The sequence below is a fragment of the Streptopelia decaocto genome (genome assembly GCF_964273445.1).
Source record: "Streptopelia decaocto genome assembly, chromosome: Z".
Taxonomy (NCBI): Eukaryota; Metazoa; Chordata; class Aves; order Columbiformes; family Columbidae; genus Streptopelia; species Streptopelia decaocto.
In genome coordinates, this window is record NC_138657.1 from 7,745,919 (window position 1) to 7,760,982 (window position 15,064).

Below are 15,064 nucleotides of genomic sequence, written 5' to 3' on the forward strand. Positions count from 1 at the left end.
TTGTTCATTGGGAAAAAAAATGCTGCACTTACTTGATCATATGTGGCACCGTGACTTTAGAGTTTTCTTCAAACACTATGGTCATTAAACCATTGCACCTTATATTATCAATGCACTGTGAAAATAAACATTGAAAATGGTTAAAATCAAAACACAGGGTAATGACACTTATTTCCACACTTTTAATATCACTGTAGGTCTAGAGCATAGCTTTTACAGGGTATGGACCGATTGGTACAAGGTATTTTCATAAATGCAAAGCAGTGGTGCAAGAATGATAGTGTCTTCTGCCTTCGATTCACGCATTTACAAATCCACACACCTTTACCTGCACACTCAAGGTACTCAGCTCAGCATTCTTCTTCCCAATTTGTTAAGTATTTTGAGTTGGAAGTGAAATTTCCCTTGAAGTCCCTTTGAAACTGAACCAAATTAAGTATCTCTAGCTTTTCCTGAATGAGTGTTAAGCCTGAAAAATCAATACTGCAATAAAGTGAGAGTACTTTAAACACAAACAGATACACTAACGCCTTAAGCTTTACACTGTGCAAAAAGACCAAAGAGAATTATAAACCATTTCTAGAAACACACTTGTAAAAGCTCAAGTGGTGCCGTTATTGTGAATCGTAGCTCTGAAGATGCTGCCCCAAGGAGTTCTTTGCAAACTCTTGTACAAAAGTTTTGGGATACGTCTTAGAAGCTGGAAAGACACTCCTGGGGCATGGTCACAGCACATATTGCTTTGGAAATTACACAAGCTAGGGGTGCATATGCCGTTCTTCAAGACGCATAGCAGCTCATTGTTGATGGTACACCGTGGTAGCTCAAAGCCATTTTTACACCATTATCTTCTGCTTTGTGGTTTTACATGGAGTTCAGATAATGCAGCAGCACAAGTCTTGCTCTTGGAAGTCAGCAGAGAGTCTGTCAGTGGGTTGGGCTTACACAGTCTGCAACAAGCACCCGCTACATAACACTGCAGGACTCTTGGCTTTACAACACTTTCTAGTTTTATTCGTTAAGTGTCATACGTGTTTGTATACAAAAACACTGTTTCCTCACGTCAATAAAATGGACACTCCAAAATTGTCATATGCATTTATTTTGAATTTAAGAATGAAAATAGTCTGCTGGCTTTAGAACATTGCATAGCAAAATAATGATTGATGTTAGATTTGTCAAACAAGACAATCAGAGGCCTTTTCAGGTTTAAAATACATCCACTTAGCTATATGTTTAAAATATGATCTATATAGCTATATGTGTTTTTAAATTCAGGTATTTAAGATTATTTGAAAAGTGCAGTTGTTACAATCCACACTATGACTTTATCAAACTGTTACCTAAAAACAGAGAGAAAAACACATCCAATAAGAATATGTTTCCTCCACGTGAATTGTAAATGTTGCAAAGAAGTCCTTAGCACTAGATCATAAAACCACCTGAGGTAACTCAGTATTGTTGTTCTTAGCCTGCATAGGCTTAGTATTTACCACCTCCCTGACAGATATTATCATTCTAGATAAAGAATGAGTATAATGGTAATCTTGGGCCAAAAGACAACAAGCTCAGATGAGAAGAGAGAAGGCTTCCTCAGCATCAACAAAATCCATGCATTTTTCATAAGTATTACATAGTTTGTATGAAAGGAATATAAATTTGAGAAGCCTCAACTAGGAATATACAGACAAACATTACTTGTCATTTGCATATATAATTTAATAAGATGCATAATTCTGGACACCAACACTAATGCTGTGAGTGACAGCAACTACATGTATTCTTTTTCCACTTGCAAAGATAGGAGAACACATATTTACTAAAGAAATACTTTTATGCACCCTTTTTGTTCGCATAGTTTCTATGTTCTCCTCGAGGGTTGTAGCCAGGATTAAAAAGAAAAAAATGCTTCTGAGCAAGCAATTCAGCAATTTTTTACAGCAAGGTTTCTGCTGGCAATGGGCTTAGTCAAAAACAGCACTTGGTTTTCAAGAGACAAGTGGTCTCAAAATTGTTTAGAAGTTCTCATGTATTATCCAGAGTTTCACCCCAATTTCTTTGTCCAGCAAAACACTCATAGAATGCTTCTGGTGTTAACTTTCTTCTTTCTTGCTCTCCAGATTGAGCATAAGCACTAAGTCAACTGACTCGATTGCTCCTTGTAAGCAGTGATACCAATTCATGTTCCAGATGTCTGTGCAGTCTGCACAGCATCTTGAACCCCTTGTTACTCATTTTCTTTTTCCTTGTAAGCTGCTGCTTATCCCATCAGCATCTCTGGCTTCCCTTCCTCTGTAAGGCTGGAGAAGCTTTTTCAGCCTCACAATGCTAAGAGATCTCACTTTTCTCAGATTTTCACTTACAAGTTTTGTTCCTTTAAAAAAGTTAGTTAAAAAAGAAAGGCAATCAGAACATTTATTTATAAGCAATTTTTACTCATTGCAATGATAATTCATCTGGAGATGTGGCCAGCAATGGTAGCATCTTTAGAAATTCCACACTGATATGGGTCTAATCAACTATTTCTCCTGAAATTAATATAGGGTAGGACTCAAATTCAGAACTGAGAAATCTATCTACTAGTTGGTTGCATGCAGAGCATATAGCAATAGCCTAAATTCAGATCTGGTTAGTTTAAAGTTCAGATTTTTCACAGTGTATTCAACTTCCTTCCACAAATAGATTCTGATAAAAGTTTGTCTGCTATATTTTTAGCCAAAAGGAGTCAAAAACCAAAAGGTTTACCCCTGACAATTTTCTTCATGCACAATAAAGCCAGTTCCTACAGACTGTCAGAGTGCTTAGTAATTATTTATAATGCTTTTTTAGTATTCTTTTGGTGGAAAAGAGTTTATCTCATTTCCTCACTGCATGGAATATGATATTTTTGTGATATGGTATAGTTTTCCCTGTCAGGATTCTCAGCTGTTTTTTCATCTGTATGAAAGTTATGAATAAAAACATACTACCCTTCTTCAATTAAAATACATATCTGTATGGGCTCTCCTTAAACATAAAAATGGCTACGATTAGGTTAATGCTTGTAAACTGACAATTTTGGTTTTTATATCACATCTCTCTGATTGAGAAACACATATCACTGGTGGCTCAAATGCAAAGACAAAATTTCGAGGAGAATAGGTAACACTAAGGGTTTCTCGTATACATCACAGCAAATCAACATCCCTCTCTTAGATTAGTTTTCAGAAACACAGAATAAACTAAGATTTCAATACAAACAAGCTAAAGAATGCATTAAGTTACCTGACTTATATCACTTGTCCATGCAGCTTTCTCCTGTCGTGATGGGGCTAAAAGGACAACAGTAAAAGGCGGAGCATCTGTAGGTTCAACTACAAGCTTGAAGTCAAGGTGTCCAAACACCTGTCCAGAACCTTTTGCTTTAGGCAGAAGGGGGAAGAAAAGTCAAAATGTGAGATTTCAGGCTATAAAGCAAAGAAAATAATGGTGTAATTTAAAATGGAAGTTAGTTTAAAACATCTGTCTGACAGAGTAAATCCAATTGGGGATCCAAAACCAGTTGTGCTTTTCATATACACCACATACAAAAAAAGTTACAAACATGCAATAGCAGGAGTTGCTATAAATTTAAAGATGCCAAATGAGGCTAAATTCCTCCTAATGCTTCTATGCTGATATATTCCCAGCATACTAGAAGTATCACTGAAATTAATGAAACTACTTCCACAATGCATATGCAAAACTTGCCTAAGACTGTTAGACCGAAGCCAAAATGAGTAACAAAAAAATCAGCTTGGGAATGTGTTTTGTTATTTAATTTGAACAAGCTTGCAGTCAAGATTTGTAGGCAGGCCAAGACAAAAACTTTCCACTAATTCTGCCAACTCACTCAACCCCTATGTATTTTAAAAAAACCAATTATCTGCTGCTTGTTTTAAGGCACAATTTTTCTTTCCGAGATCTTCAGGGTGAACTTTTATACAAAAGTCAGCACATAATTTGTCGCATTCCTTCAGTCAGTCTACTTGAAAATCCTATGTGGGATGTCAACAACAAGAACAAAAGTAAGAAAACAAACCCTTATGCAAGCCAGCATGTCCATTATTAAAACAACTAACGCTGTATTCCTCTGGTTTCATGAAAGTGGAAAACATATCAACTTGCTCTTACAAAAAATAAACAAAGAGTATCAATTTTAAGAAACTAGAAACTGTAATTACTACAAACAGCTGAATGTAACTTACAATCATCATCACTCGCATCTGTCTCCTCAATCAGAGTGCACTCTATTAAAGACAGAACACCTCCCGTCTACGAAAACAAAGCACATTTTTCACAAATTTTGACATTTTTTCGCATTTGTCATTGTAATTTTTTTAAACTTTGATATACCTTATTCTAAGATTTTACACTACTCAGAGCTCTTACAAACGTACATCAATTTCCTGATGAAATTTTTTCCTCTAGGAACTAAATCCAAGCAGATTAAATATGACATTTTTCTTAAGCCAACAAATCTATAATATTCTCAAATGTACAAAATTTCTTTCATTTTTACCACACCATAATTTATCTCACAGGCTTGTTCACAAGTTTGAAAAAGGGTAACTAGAATTTCATCTTCCCTGAATTTAAATCAAATATATACATGATTGTTTAAAGGTTCAGTTATATTCTATTTACTTTGCAAAATACTTTAACTATTTAAGGGTTGCAAAGTAGGAAAGCATACAAACACTCTTAATAACCTCTCAGAAATGTCTTTGTCAAATTCAAACTCTATTTAACATAAGGCAATTTGTAAACTACCAATATTTTTTCATTCGCAAGCCAACATGATGAAAGCCTGATTCTCAACAAATAAAACTAGAGTGTTCTTAGAAGAGCTTTCAGTTTAAAGGAATGTGCTGTTCAGGAAAACAGAATTGACTTTAAAAATTAATTTTATTAGACCTCTGCAAAATATTCTTTGGTAATTCCATGAATATTGTACTGGCTGATTTATGCACTGAAAACTGAGTTACATTCAGTGCTAGCTTATACAAATAGACATGGTGATGTCTTGTTTCTGACCCTAGCTTATTAGAATTACATGGTTGTAGAAAAGAAATTGTAGAAAGTAAGAACTTTGTTTGAATTCTATTGTTTGCAATGAGAAGACAAAGTTACTAACTGTGCATCACCTCACTTCTAACAACATGTATAAATCTCAGGTTAAAGCCATAAAATAATGAAGCGTTGAAATTTCACTGAAGCTGTGTTTTAATTTTGTAAATTGAGTCATAATGTAAAGTCTATACCTTGAGAAGATGCAGCTTTCCTCCTGAACTTCTTGTACATATTAAAAAATGTTTTGTAAATAAGAAGCACTGCCTTTCTCCTTCTTTCTTCAAAGATAATGATCCCAGGCGAACTTTACTCAGTTTTCCTCTCTCAACTGAAGGGACTTGAATGAGGGAACCTGAGAATAAAGATTCAAAAGTTAGTATGCTATAGTAATATTTAGTAGGCAGTGTTTAAAGTGTTAATGCATTCAATATTATGATATTAATTAATGCAACTTTTCATTCTATTAAGCTTCAATATGCATCAGCATCTATTTTAAGCACAAGTTGATGACCTGTTTTGTGTAAGTTCACTTTGTTTTTCACGATAAATGGACTCAAGCAAATACAGTCTAGACTAATACATATGTACATGGAAGATTAGATCTTGGGCAAATTCTTAAGTAATTAAAACACACTAATAGCACATTGATCAGAAGATGAAGCTGAACAGCAAATTGTACTTTTGACAGCTGCTAGACTTGCAAAAGATACATTACTTACAAGCCAAAGAGAGAGAGGACGAAAATAACAAGTTTTTGAAGGAAAAGAGTTTGTGTATGTGTGCACCTATGTGCAAGGGAGATTGAAATGAGGTACATTTTTTCCTCTTATCTTATACTGCATAATTTTCAGTGCTCCACAGCTCATCTGAAATGTGTTACCAGCAAAACACTTCTGAACTAAATTGAACCTGGTTACGCAAGTCTGAATTTGTGCTCTGCAGAACGCCAGGCTGGGGACAGCTTTGCTTCTCAGCTGTTCCATACCTCAAAACCAGTTTCTGACCAATTTTTCCAGATTGATATCACCATGTGTATTACTTCCGAATTTGGATCCGGAGTTAAATTTGGTGGTGAAGTGCAACTCTTCTATATATCAAAGCGGAAGATTTTATGATACAACTTGCTGTTGCCAGGCAGGGAAGCCAAGAGATCTTCTGATCTCATTTCCACACATCTGTCCTCACTATCGCCCTTGTACTGCCTCTCATTCCAACATTAGCTAGCTAACAGAGCTAACCCAGCAAGAAACTAATGAAAAAAAAAAAATTGCTGACTCAGCTTCCTGGTATCCCTCACTGCAAGGTCAAAAAAGCACCAGTGATGATGGAAATGAAGTACCGGCAGCAGAACAAGCTTGAGGGGATGGACACTGGCCTGCCTCTTTCAGAAGCAACAAGATCTTGGACTAGTGTAGCTGTATCACAGCTCGAACTGGCGGCAGCGTCTTGACTCAATGCAAGCCTGAAAGAGTTATCCACTAAAATCTAATTAGTAATCCTTACTCTACAGTGTCAAAAAATTCTCTTGTGCAAAGCTCACATAGACAAACAGACAGAGAAATTAAGGTAACTGAGTAAGCTATTGTTTGTCTACACATTTTTTTATGCTTACTCCCACTATGTATTTAATTAGTTATTAATGTTTGAAACTTATACCACCTGACATAGCAAAATATACGTCACTAAATCTACAGTACTGTGTTCTTTGAACAGTCAATTCGCATTTAAACTAGATGTGTACAATGTGATTTGTGTAACTGCAACAAAATAATGGGGTAGAGTTCTACTCTCGAAATTTGCAAAGGTCTGGAACATTTTTAGGTTCTCTTGAATTCTGACCAAACCCATAAATACTAATTGGTTGTTGCACACTTCCCCTGGACAAAACAGCCTGCCTACTGCAACTGCAAAAAGACGTCAAGGAGATCATTCCCACGTGTTGGAACAATGACTTTTCCATGTTATATTTCCATTGTAAGCCCAAGGAGTGTGTACAAAACAATTCCCAAGCAACTTCCCACCACAAAATTCTCAGTGTCATTTTTCTCCTGAAATTTCCTTGACACTTTTAGGGTAACAATATTCAACCTTTAAGTTTCATTTCTGCTTGGCTTCTTAGAATAATAGTATCCCTAAATATGATATGCTTAGAGACATGACTTTACATACAGCTTTTATTTTCTCTTTTTTCTTGTCGTTAGAATGCTTTCAGGAATACCATATTCTGTTCTGCTAGAATGGGATGAAGATTAAATGGTGTTCTTGTATGGAGCTGAAATGTTAGTGTTTAATAAGATAAATCAAAAGAAACTAGATGTTTTAAATGTGGTAAAAATAGACTGCATTATCTGTCTTTGATGCTCAGTATTTACAGAGAGAAACACATCCCCTATACGTGCTGCACAGCTGACATCAAGCAAGGACCTCATGCATTCCCATCAAGCTTTTGTGATTAACAAAACTGGGCATTTGTCCACCATGTATTCTACTACAGATTTCCTCTTAAGGAAAAAAATGGTCACGATTGATGAACATACAGTTGCAATGAGCAAGTGAGGCTAATTTTAGAACATTTGTTAATAGTATAGCTTGGACAATCAGTGTAATCTCAGGAATTTTTTTCCAGCTACAGACCTAAGCAGTTTTTGTACTTCAATACTGCCAGAATAGTCACTCTATTAGACTTTGTTCAATCCAAGAAATACAAAAGGTTGTATTTGTTTAAAAGATTTTTTTTTTTAGCCTACATGTAACTGCCTGATTTACAAATTCATTCTGGCTTTCTCCAGACTAGAGGCCTTTCAATTTTACCATAAGGATGGTCAGACACTGGAAAAGGTTGCTTACTCAGAGAGGCTGTGGAATTTCCATCCTTGGAAAAAAACAAAGCCTGACTGGATGTGGTACAGAACAATCTGCTCCACTTTATATTGCCTTGAGCAGGTGAGATTGGACTGGATAATTTTCAGAAGTCGCTTCCAACCTCGACTATTCCATGATTTTGCAGTTGTGATACATTTATCAGTGGAGATAAATTCATAGTAGCTGATGGTGGGAACATCAGTGTTTGGAGGCATCAAAAGGGTCTCCAGGTGCCCAGTTGTCTGGGTGTCAGCCAATGTTATATTGCAGATTGACACTCCCTATGTTTCCTTTAGACTCTTAAAGAAAATGTTCCTAATGGTTTGCCATGACTTATGATATGCCTGACAATAAAGTCTGTATCAAAGTCAGAGGTGAGTGAAGGAGACCCCAAGAAACCTGAAAGGGAATCCATAATCTCGATTGAAAAGCACTGCCAGAGAAAGTTACTATGGTCTCAACTTGTGTAGCTCAACAAATTCAACCTCTTTTTATAAAAGCATGTAACGTATGGCAAAGTTGTAATCAGCCTTCACAGAAAAAGCCTGAACAAAGGTAAAGGAACCTCTTTCCTTTTTTAAGTTGAAAAGAGGTTTCCTGTACCCATCTACACTGATCAACACAAACAATAGGAGTGTAATTAAAATTAGAGGAGATGGATCTCACTGTCAAAGTGAACCTACTGCCAGATATGAAAGGAAAATGGGCTTGGTATTACTCCATTAGCTCTATTCAGATTTCTGCACTTAAAAAAATCACATCCAGTTGATGTTCCAAAAGATGAATTGTGATACTGTGTTCTCTAAGACGCAGTCTTGTCCACTGTCCTTTGACTGTATGCCCAGGAATAAATCTGAATTTAATTTACTTAGATTATGTATTTGACCTGGGTCTAACACTCCAATGGTAATCTTTTTCAGACTGATTTCTGCAGAAAAAATAATGGGGTTTTACTGATGAAACACTGGTACACAGACAAAATAATACCAGCCAATGTTAAGGGGGAAAACCCCCCCGAAATATATTAATTCAAAATATAGTAATCATACTGAAAAAAAATCTAAAGTTTAATTAAATTGCATAGTACAAGTCAGTCTATGAGACTGACAGCCCTTTAATATTTTGGCTGTGGATGCAATACAACAGCTTTATATTTTTCTCAATGCCTTATTCCTAACTCTTTAAATACCTCAGTTATAACAAATTGACATATTTAATCTAGAATTAAGTAACTTAATAGTGACAATTTTACAAACAATCTTGTAAGTTATTATGAAAGTTTTCATAGTTATTTAGTTTGGCCACATGATAAAGGAACACCACAAAATGGATTTCAAAGTGTATACAAAGCCTATTAAATTATCAGCTGTGTATAAGGGTCTATTTAAATACTAAATATTCTGTTGAGTATATCCAGAAAAGGTCTTATGAATGGATGCACCTAAATTACATGCCTAACCTTTCCAGACATAAAGAAGCTTGTACTGAGTAAAAACCTTATGTCACAGACCTGTAGTTACTATATACAAACCAAATAACTTGTTACAAAAGTTCCAGAAGTAAATTATGTAAATGGGAGAAAACCAAGCTTCAGTTATGAAGTTTTCCCATCTGCTGGTTTATCATTAAAGTACGCTCCACTATAAAAGAACTCCAACCAGTTTACAATTACTGGTAAAAGGTAGCACTTATTATACATGAAAAATTCACGTTATCACAATTTTGTGGAACTTAACAACAAATTCCACCTCTGCTATACCTAAGCTGCAGCAAAAAAAGTTTCCAAAACCACTAAGAATAGACAGAAAATAATATGGTATGGCTTCTTCTCTGGTTTTGCTAACCATTATGTTAGGAGTAGTCCTACATTCCTGGCACAACAGGATGCTGCTTCTTCATGACTTCTTCTTTCAGATGGCTTTTTGTACCTGTACCTATCCTGAACTTCTGCTAAAGCCCCAAAATGCATCTCTCAAGAGGCAAAGTATATTCAGGTGTTGTATCTATGCTCATACTATCAATTTAAGATGTTTCCAAAGCAAAAAAAAAAAAGAAAAAGAAAACAACTGACAGCTGTTTCACTTCCTAGCAATCACTTTACCAATGACAAAGCTTCAAATCGTTAACTAGACAGGAGGCCTGCTCTCTGCGGAGCTGTAGGTAATTTCCATCCGTTGGCAGATCGCAGTCTGGGTGCTTTACCACTCATGTGCTGCTGTTTAACATGTCCTATGAGGACAGGCTGAGAGATTTTGGGTTGTTCAGCCTGGAGAAGAGAAGGCTCCAGGGAGACCTTATTGCGGCCTTCCAGTGCTTAAAAGGGGCCAATAAGAAAGATGGGCACAGACATTTTAGAAGAGGCTGTTGCAAGAGGACAAGGGGTGATGGTTTTAAACTAAAGGAGGCAGATTCAGGCTGGACATGAGGAAGAAATTTTTGACACTGAGGGTGGTGAGAGCCTGGCCCAGGTTGGCCAGAGAGGTGGTGGATGAACCATCCCTGGAGACATCCCAGGCCAGGCTGGACGGGGCTCTGAGCAACCTGAGCTGGTGAAGATGTCCCTGCTCATGGCAGGGGTGGCACTGGATGAGCTTGGAAGGTCCCTTCCAACTTAAGCTATTCTATGATTCTACTCTATGACAGGGTTCTTGCAGAAAACAACAAGATGTGGGATTCAACTATAGCACAAAATTAGCTGACATCAGGGTATTTTGTGACTTACCCTCCATGGACCACGAATAGTCTTAGACTGTTAGCTGTGCCTAGTGCAGTGACCCACACAATGATGTAAACGTGAATCCTGCTGGTTTTAATGCATTTTTTTCATGATTATATAGATAGCTTTAAAGAAGAATGTCTTACCTTGGCGTATAAAAGTTTGGCTGGTATCTAGTAATATATCACAGCCTTCTACTATCGTTCTTTCTATGGCTAGATTCTTCCGGATGTTTTCTGTGTCACTCACTTCATCATGCATCACCCTGTTAGACACAGCATAAAATGCACTTTGAATTTTCTGAAACATATCTTGCACCCATTGTGTCTATTTTCACTTGCACTTACACAGTGTAGACACAGAAGACAGCTGATGTCCTTTGCCACCTGCTACAAAACAGATGTAAACATGCAGTACACAATCACTCCAGAGCAAGTTTCTTGTATTTTTTCCTTCCCTTTCAAATAATTTCATTTTTTCAGAAGTGGAACCAATTTTGCCAGACTTGTTTTAGATTATTCCTAAACACATCTGACAGATGCCACCAAGCTAAAAACCCTTCACAGCTGATAGCACAAGTACTTCTTGATCCTTAATAGACCAGGCTGTCACAAACCTGGAAATGTCTCCTAGTATTTTGTATCGGTTATTACACAGAGTCCCTTCCCTTGACTTCAGCTTCCCATTCTGTTCTCCTTCAGTCTACATTTGAATGTACCATCTATGGCCCCCTTGCTCCCTCTACCAACCATGGTCTCGATGGCTCACCACTTATTTTTTCCACTTCTTTTTTTTCATAGGCATCCTACAGAGAAATACAAATTATTTTCAAGGCCCAGAAACCAGCCCAGAGTTTACATGGTGTCGCGATGTATAATGTTCTCCTAAACTGGGAACAGACTGCACTATCTGAAAGCTCCTCCTTCCTCAGAACTACATTATAGGGATGGAAATGAGTCACAAAGTTTTACATTTGTGGTCTGTACTGCCTGCTGTATGGGCACAGGAGGATCAATCAGCCTAACAGCCTCCAATTCTGAATGTTCAGTGACAAATTAGTTGGATCAACAATGAACTCTGACTTATGAGATGAAGCCAAGTCAAAGCTGATTGATCTGCCTGTGCACATAACCCTGGCCAGAGAAATTCTCTGCTTTGATTGAGTGGAAAGGAGACGTTACTTCTTTCTGCTTCAGATGACCTCAGAACAGGGCAGAACTTGCTGAATACAGCAGTAGTCAAACACAGACATTTCTCCAAGAGAAACTGTCTGCCCAGCTCTTTAAGAAGTTACATCTTGAAGAAGTGACACAACATGACCTGACTCAGAAAGCTGCTTCTGTTAAAGATATAACAGGACAAAAAAGGAAAAAATAATAATCTCCAGATTAACTGGTATTTTGCACAAGGTAGAATCTTTGTCTTAACAGAAAAAGAAAACTGAGCAGTCAAGAGCATTCAATTAACAACAGCTATAAAATAATCCCTCTTTAAATATTCTCCAAGTACATCTTTGGTGAATACTCCAGATACTCAGGATATATATTCTGGAGTTCATGCAGCATTTAATTGTTCGCAGCAGAAAACTGTTTCCCAGAGATAACAAACTGATTTCTTATGGGGCTGACAGAGGGAAATGTCTGAGAAAGGTCTGGGAGTTCAGGGAAGAGATTCATTTTGCAGGCTTCTACAGGGAGCATCGGATGTCAAAATATGCCTTTAGATGCTGCTTAGCTGGCATTATTTGAAGCATATGTGAAAATCGGTTATTTCATTAATGCACATAAAGTATAATACAGATTTAGACCTGAATACTTTTCAAGACCCTGATGGATTCCTGTTGTCACAGGGTATTGGAAATGATCTTTTTCTTTGAACTGTGAAAAAAAAAAAATCTCTGTGTAAAGAAAATTGCTTTGCTTTTAACCCGGGGGCAGTTCCTATGGCAACTCCAGTTCTCCCATACTCAAAATACAAGGAGCGACTTGTAGATTTTTGTTAGTCAAAACAAACAAGCCAAAATGTTAACATTAGGTTGGGGGGGTGTGTTTGTTTGTTTGTGTTTTTTGTGGTGGTTTTGGTTGGTTGGTTGCTTTTGGGGTTTTTGTTCATTATCTTTGTTCTGGTTTGGTTTTGCTCCTTTTATTTAAAAGACCTTTTTTTTAGGGAAAAAAAAAAAAAAAAGAACAAATCCAAACCAAAGTAAAGAAAACAGATTTTTTTTTTCAAAACTTTTGATTCAAGATTAAGAAGCATAAGGTAGAAAAATCTTACCTTGAAAGTTCTTCTAGTTTAGATTTAGCAAATTCGAGGCTTTTTCGCTCAACATGTTCATGTGGTGTGTGAGCCAGAAGTTCATGAAGTGTTATGATGTATCTAGGAATCTTAAAACAAATTAGGTATAAAATCAGTAAATCCTTAAAGGAATAATTTCAATACAGCTTTTTGTTAGGTATTAGCCATTACCTTGGTCGGAAAAGTTTTGCAAGCATAGCATTTTTTAAATTAATATCCACAGCTAAATGATTATACATGCATTCTAAATATAACTACTTGCAAAACTACCGAACTTTTGGGTGTTAGAGACTACATATGCTTATGATGTTTTCTGTTTGAGGAAGAACAAGATCCATTTATTACAATTTAAGAAAGAGATCAGATCAGAGGCAGCCACAAATACGACACTGAGTTTCATTGTTTCACACTGCTATCCAAGTGCCAATAGAGAAAGCTTTCAAAGGTCCCCGGGAGATCCATAAAATACCTTCCCTCAAGTTTAATAGGATACATGCATCTAAATTCCTTGTGACTTTGAAAATGCCAGCTGACCTGCTTGCATTTAGGTAAAATTCACATTGCACTAACGGATATTGAAGAATATGCAGTACTTGACTATTATTAAAGGCCACAGGGTAGCACCAGGAGCCTGATCCATTTATTATTACTAAAAGCAGTTTCATGGTTTTTGATCAGAAACGTGACACTCCAGTATAACTTGTCTTTATAGAATAAAAGTTATTTAGGAAAATGAGACATTGCTTTTTATTATGCTGAAATAGCAAGTCATCAGCAATTACATTCTCCATCACTTACGAACCGAACCCTCTCCCTTCTAAGACCCCATGACCTTGTTTCTGCTCAACCAAAAATTCAAAAACTCTACAATATACAAGCTCAAAGCCAAAAATATATATTGTTAGAGGTGCTAAAGGCCCTTTAGGCTAATATGAATAACTAGCACTCACACAAGTGTTTCTGATGCCTGTTTTTTTGGAGTCTACTTGGTTTGCCAGTAACTGAACAAACTGAGGGGGTTCACCATTCTCGCGATGAGTAAAATGTTAGGTTAAATGTAAAAGTCACAAAATCATCAGACCAGTGTTTCACAGACCTCTTAAAACAGCCACAAATAATCAATCCAGGCAGATCAATACAAAATATCAGAAGGATAATAAAATTTTTAAAACTTTTGCAATCCATTTTTCATTTTCTAAAGACCAGGTCACTGGAGAGCAAAGTGGGAGGAAAGCTTCAAAATATATTCCTAGTAAAAAGTTTGTAGCTGCTCTAAATCGCTGTACCAGGTATATTATCCCTGGGCTGCTTCATAATTCTGCAGCAGGAAGAAGTCAAATCATTGCTCCTTGCTCTTTTTTCTTTTGGCACTAGTCCTCATCCTACATTCCCCTTCAACATATATAAGATTCTGAATAGAGATGAATCAGTATAGTTGGAGAAAAACAGGCAGAGTTCCAGTATAATAACAAAATAAATTAAAATTAAATTAATTTGCGTGAGAGTATTTTTAATTAAGCAAGAAGTATTTTCAATCAGTCGTAATGTCAAGAACACAAAATGAATCAACCAAACATTAAAAACAAATAGTTACTAAAAATATACAGAGACTACCTGAAACATGGGGTAAGTAAGGAAAGTTTCCAGCATCCTCCCCTCACATGCTGGGTTGGCTTCATATTGCTTCAAGAGTTTGTCAAAATCTCTGTTTTGCTTACAGTTTGCCAGTACTTGTAGACTATATTGATGATTTCGTACAAATTCTTGATATATGTTCAGCATTGGCAGCAGAATGTCAAATAAGTCAGCTAGAAAAAGTCAAGAAATGCTTTTTTTTTCCAGCTACCCATCTCTCGAAATACATTTTAAAAGAAACAACTATGTTCTATGGAAGGAAATTACTATAATCAGTTCTTTCCCCAATATACTGAGATTTTAGAAACATTAAACACAGTTCTTTTCACCTGCCAAAACATGGTTGTTCTAACTAGTTAATAACTAGACAATACCACCAAAAATTCAGGGGACTATGCCTAATCAATGCTTAAGGCAGAGACATTCTAATTTATGGGCTGCAAGACAATCATTACTGCCCACATG

At 36.5% G+C, this 15,064-nt stretch overlaps 1 protein-coding gene across 3 annotated transcripts in view; it reads right to left on the minus strand.

Annotated features, from left to right (window-relative positions):
* RASGRF2 (Ras protein specific guanine nucleotide releasing factor 2) overlaps positions 1-15,064 on the minus strand; it is a 125,934-nt gene that overhangs the window by 57,040 nt on the left and 53,830 nt on the right. For all 3 annotated transcript variants that reach the window (XM_082075210.1, XM_082075209.1, XM_082075211.1), the window contains 7 exons: positions 14,579-14,772; positions 12,944-13,053; positions 10,816-10,934; positions 5,283-5,443; positions 4,227-4,293; positions 3,265-3,401; positions 33-115 (listed from right to left, as the gene is read on the minus strand). In XM_082075210.1, the coding sequence (XP_081931336.1) occupies positions 33-115; positions 3,265-3,401; positions 4,227-4,293; positions 5,283-5,443; positions 10,816-10,934; positions 12,944-13,053; positions 14,579-14,772 (871 nt within the window). The remainder of the gene's footprint in view (positions 1-32; positions 116-3,264; positions 3,402-4,226; positions 4,294-5,282; positions 5,444-10,815; positions 10,935-12,943; positions 13,054-14,578; positions 14,773-15,064) is intronic.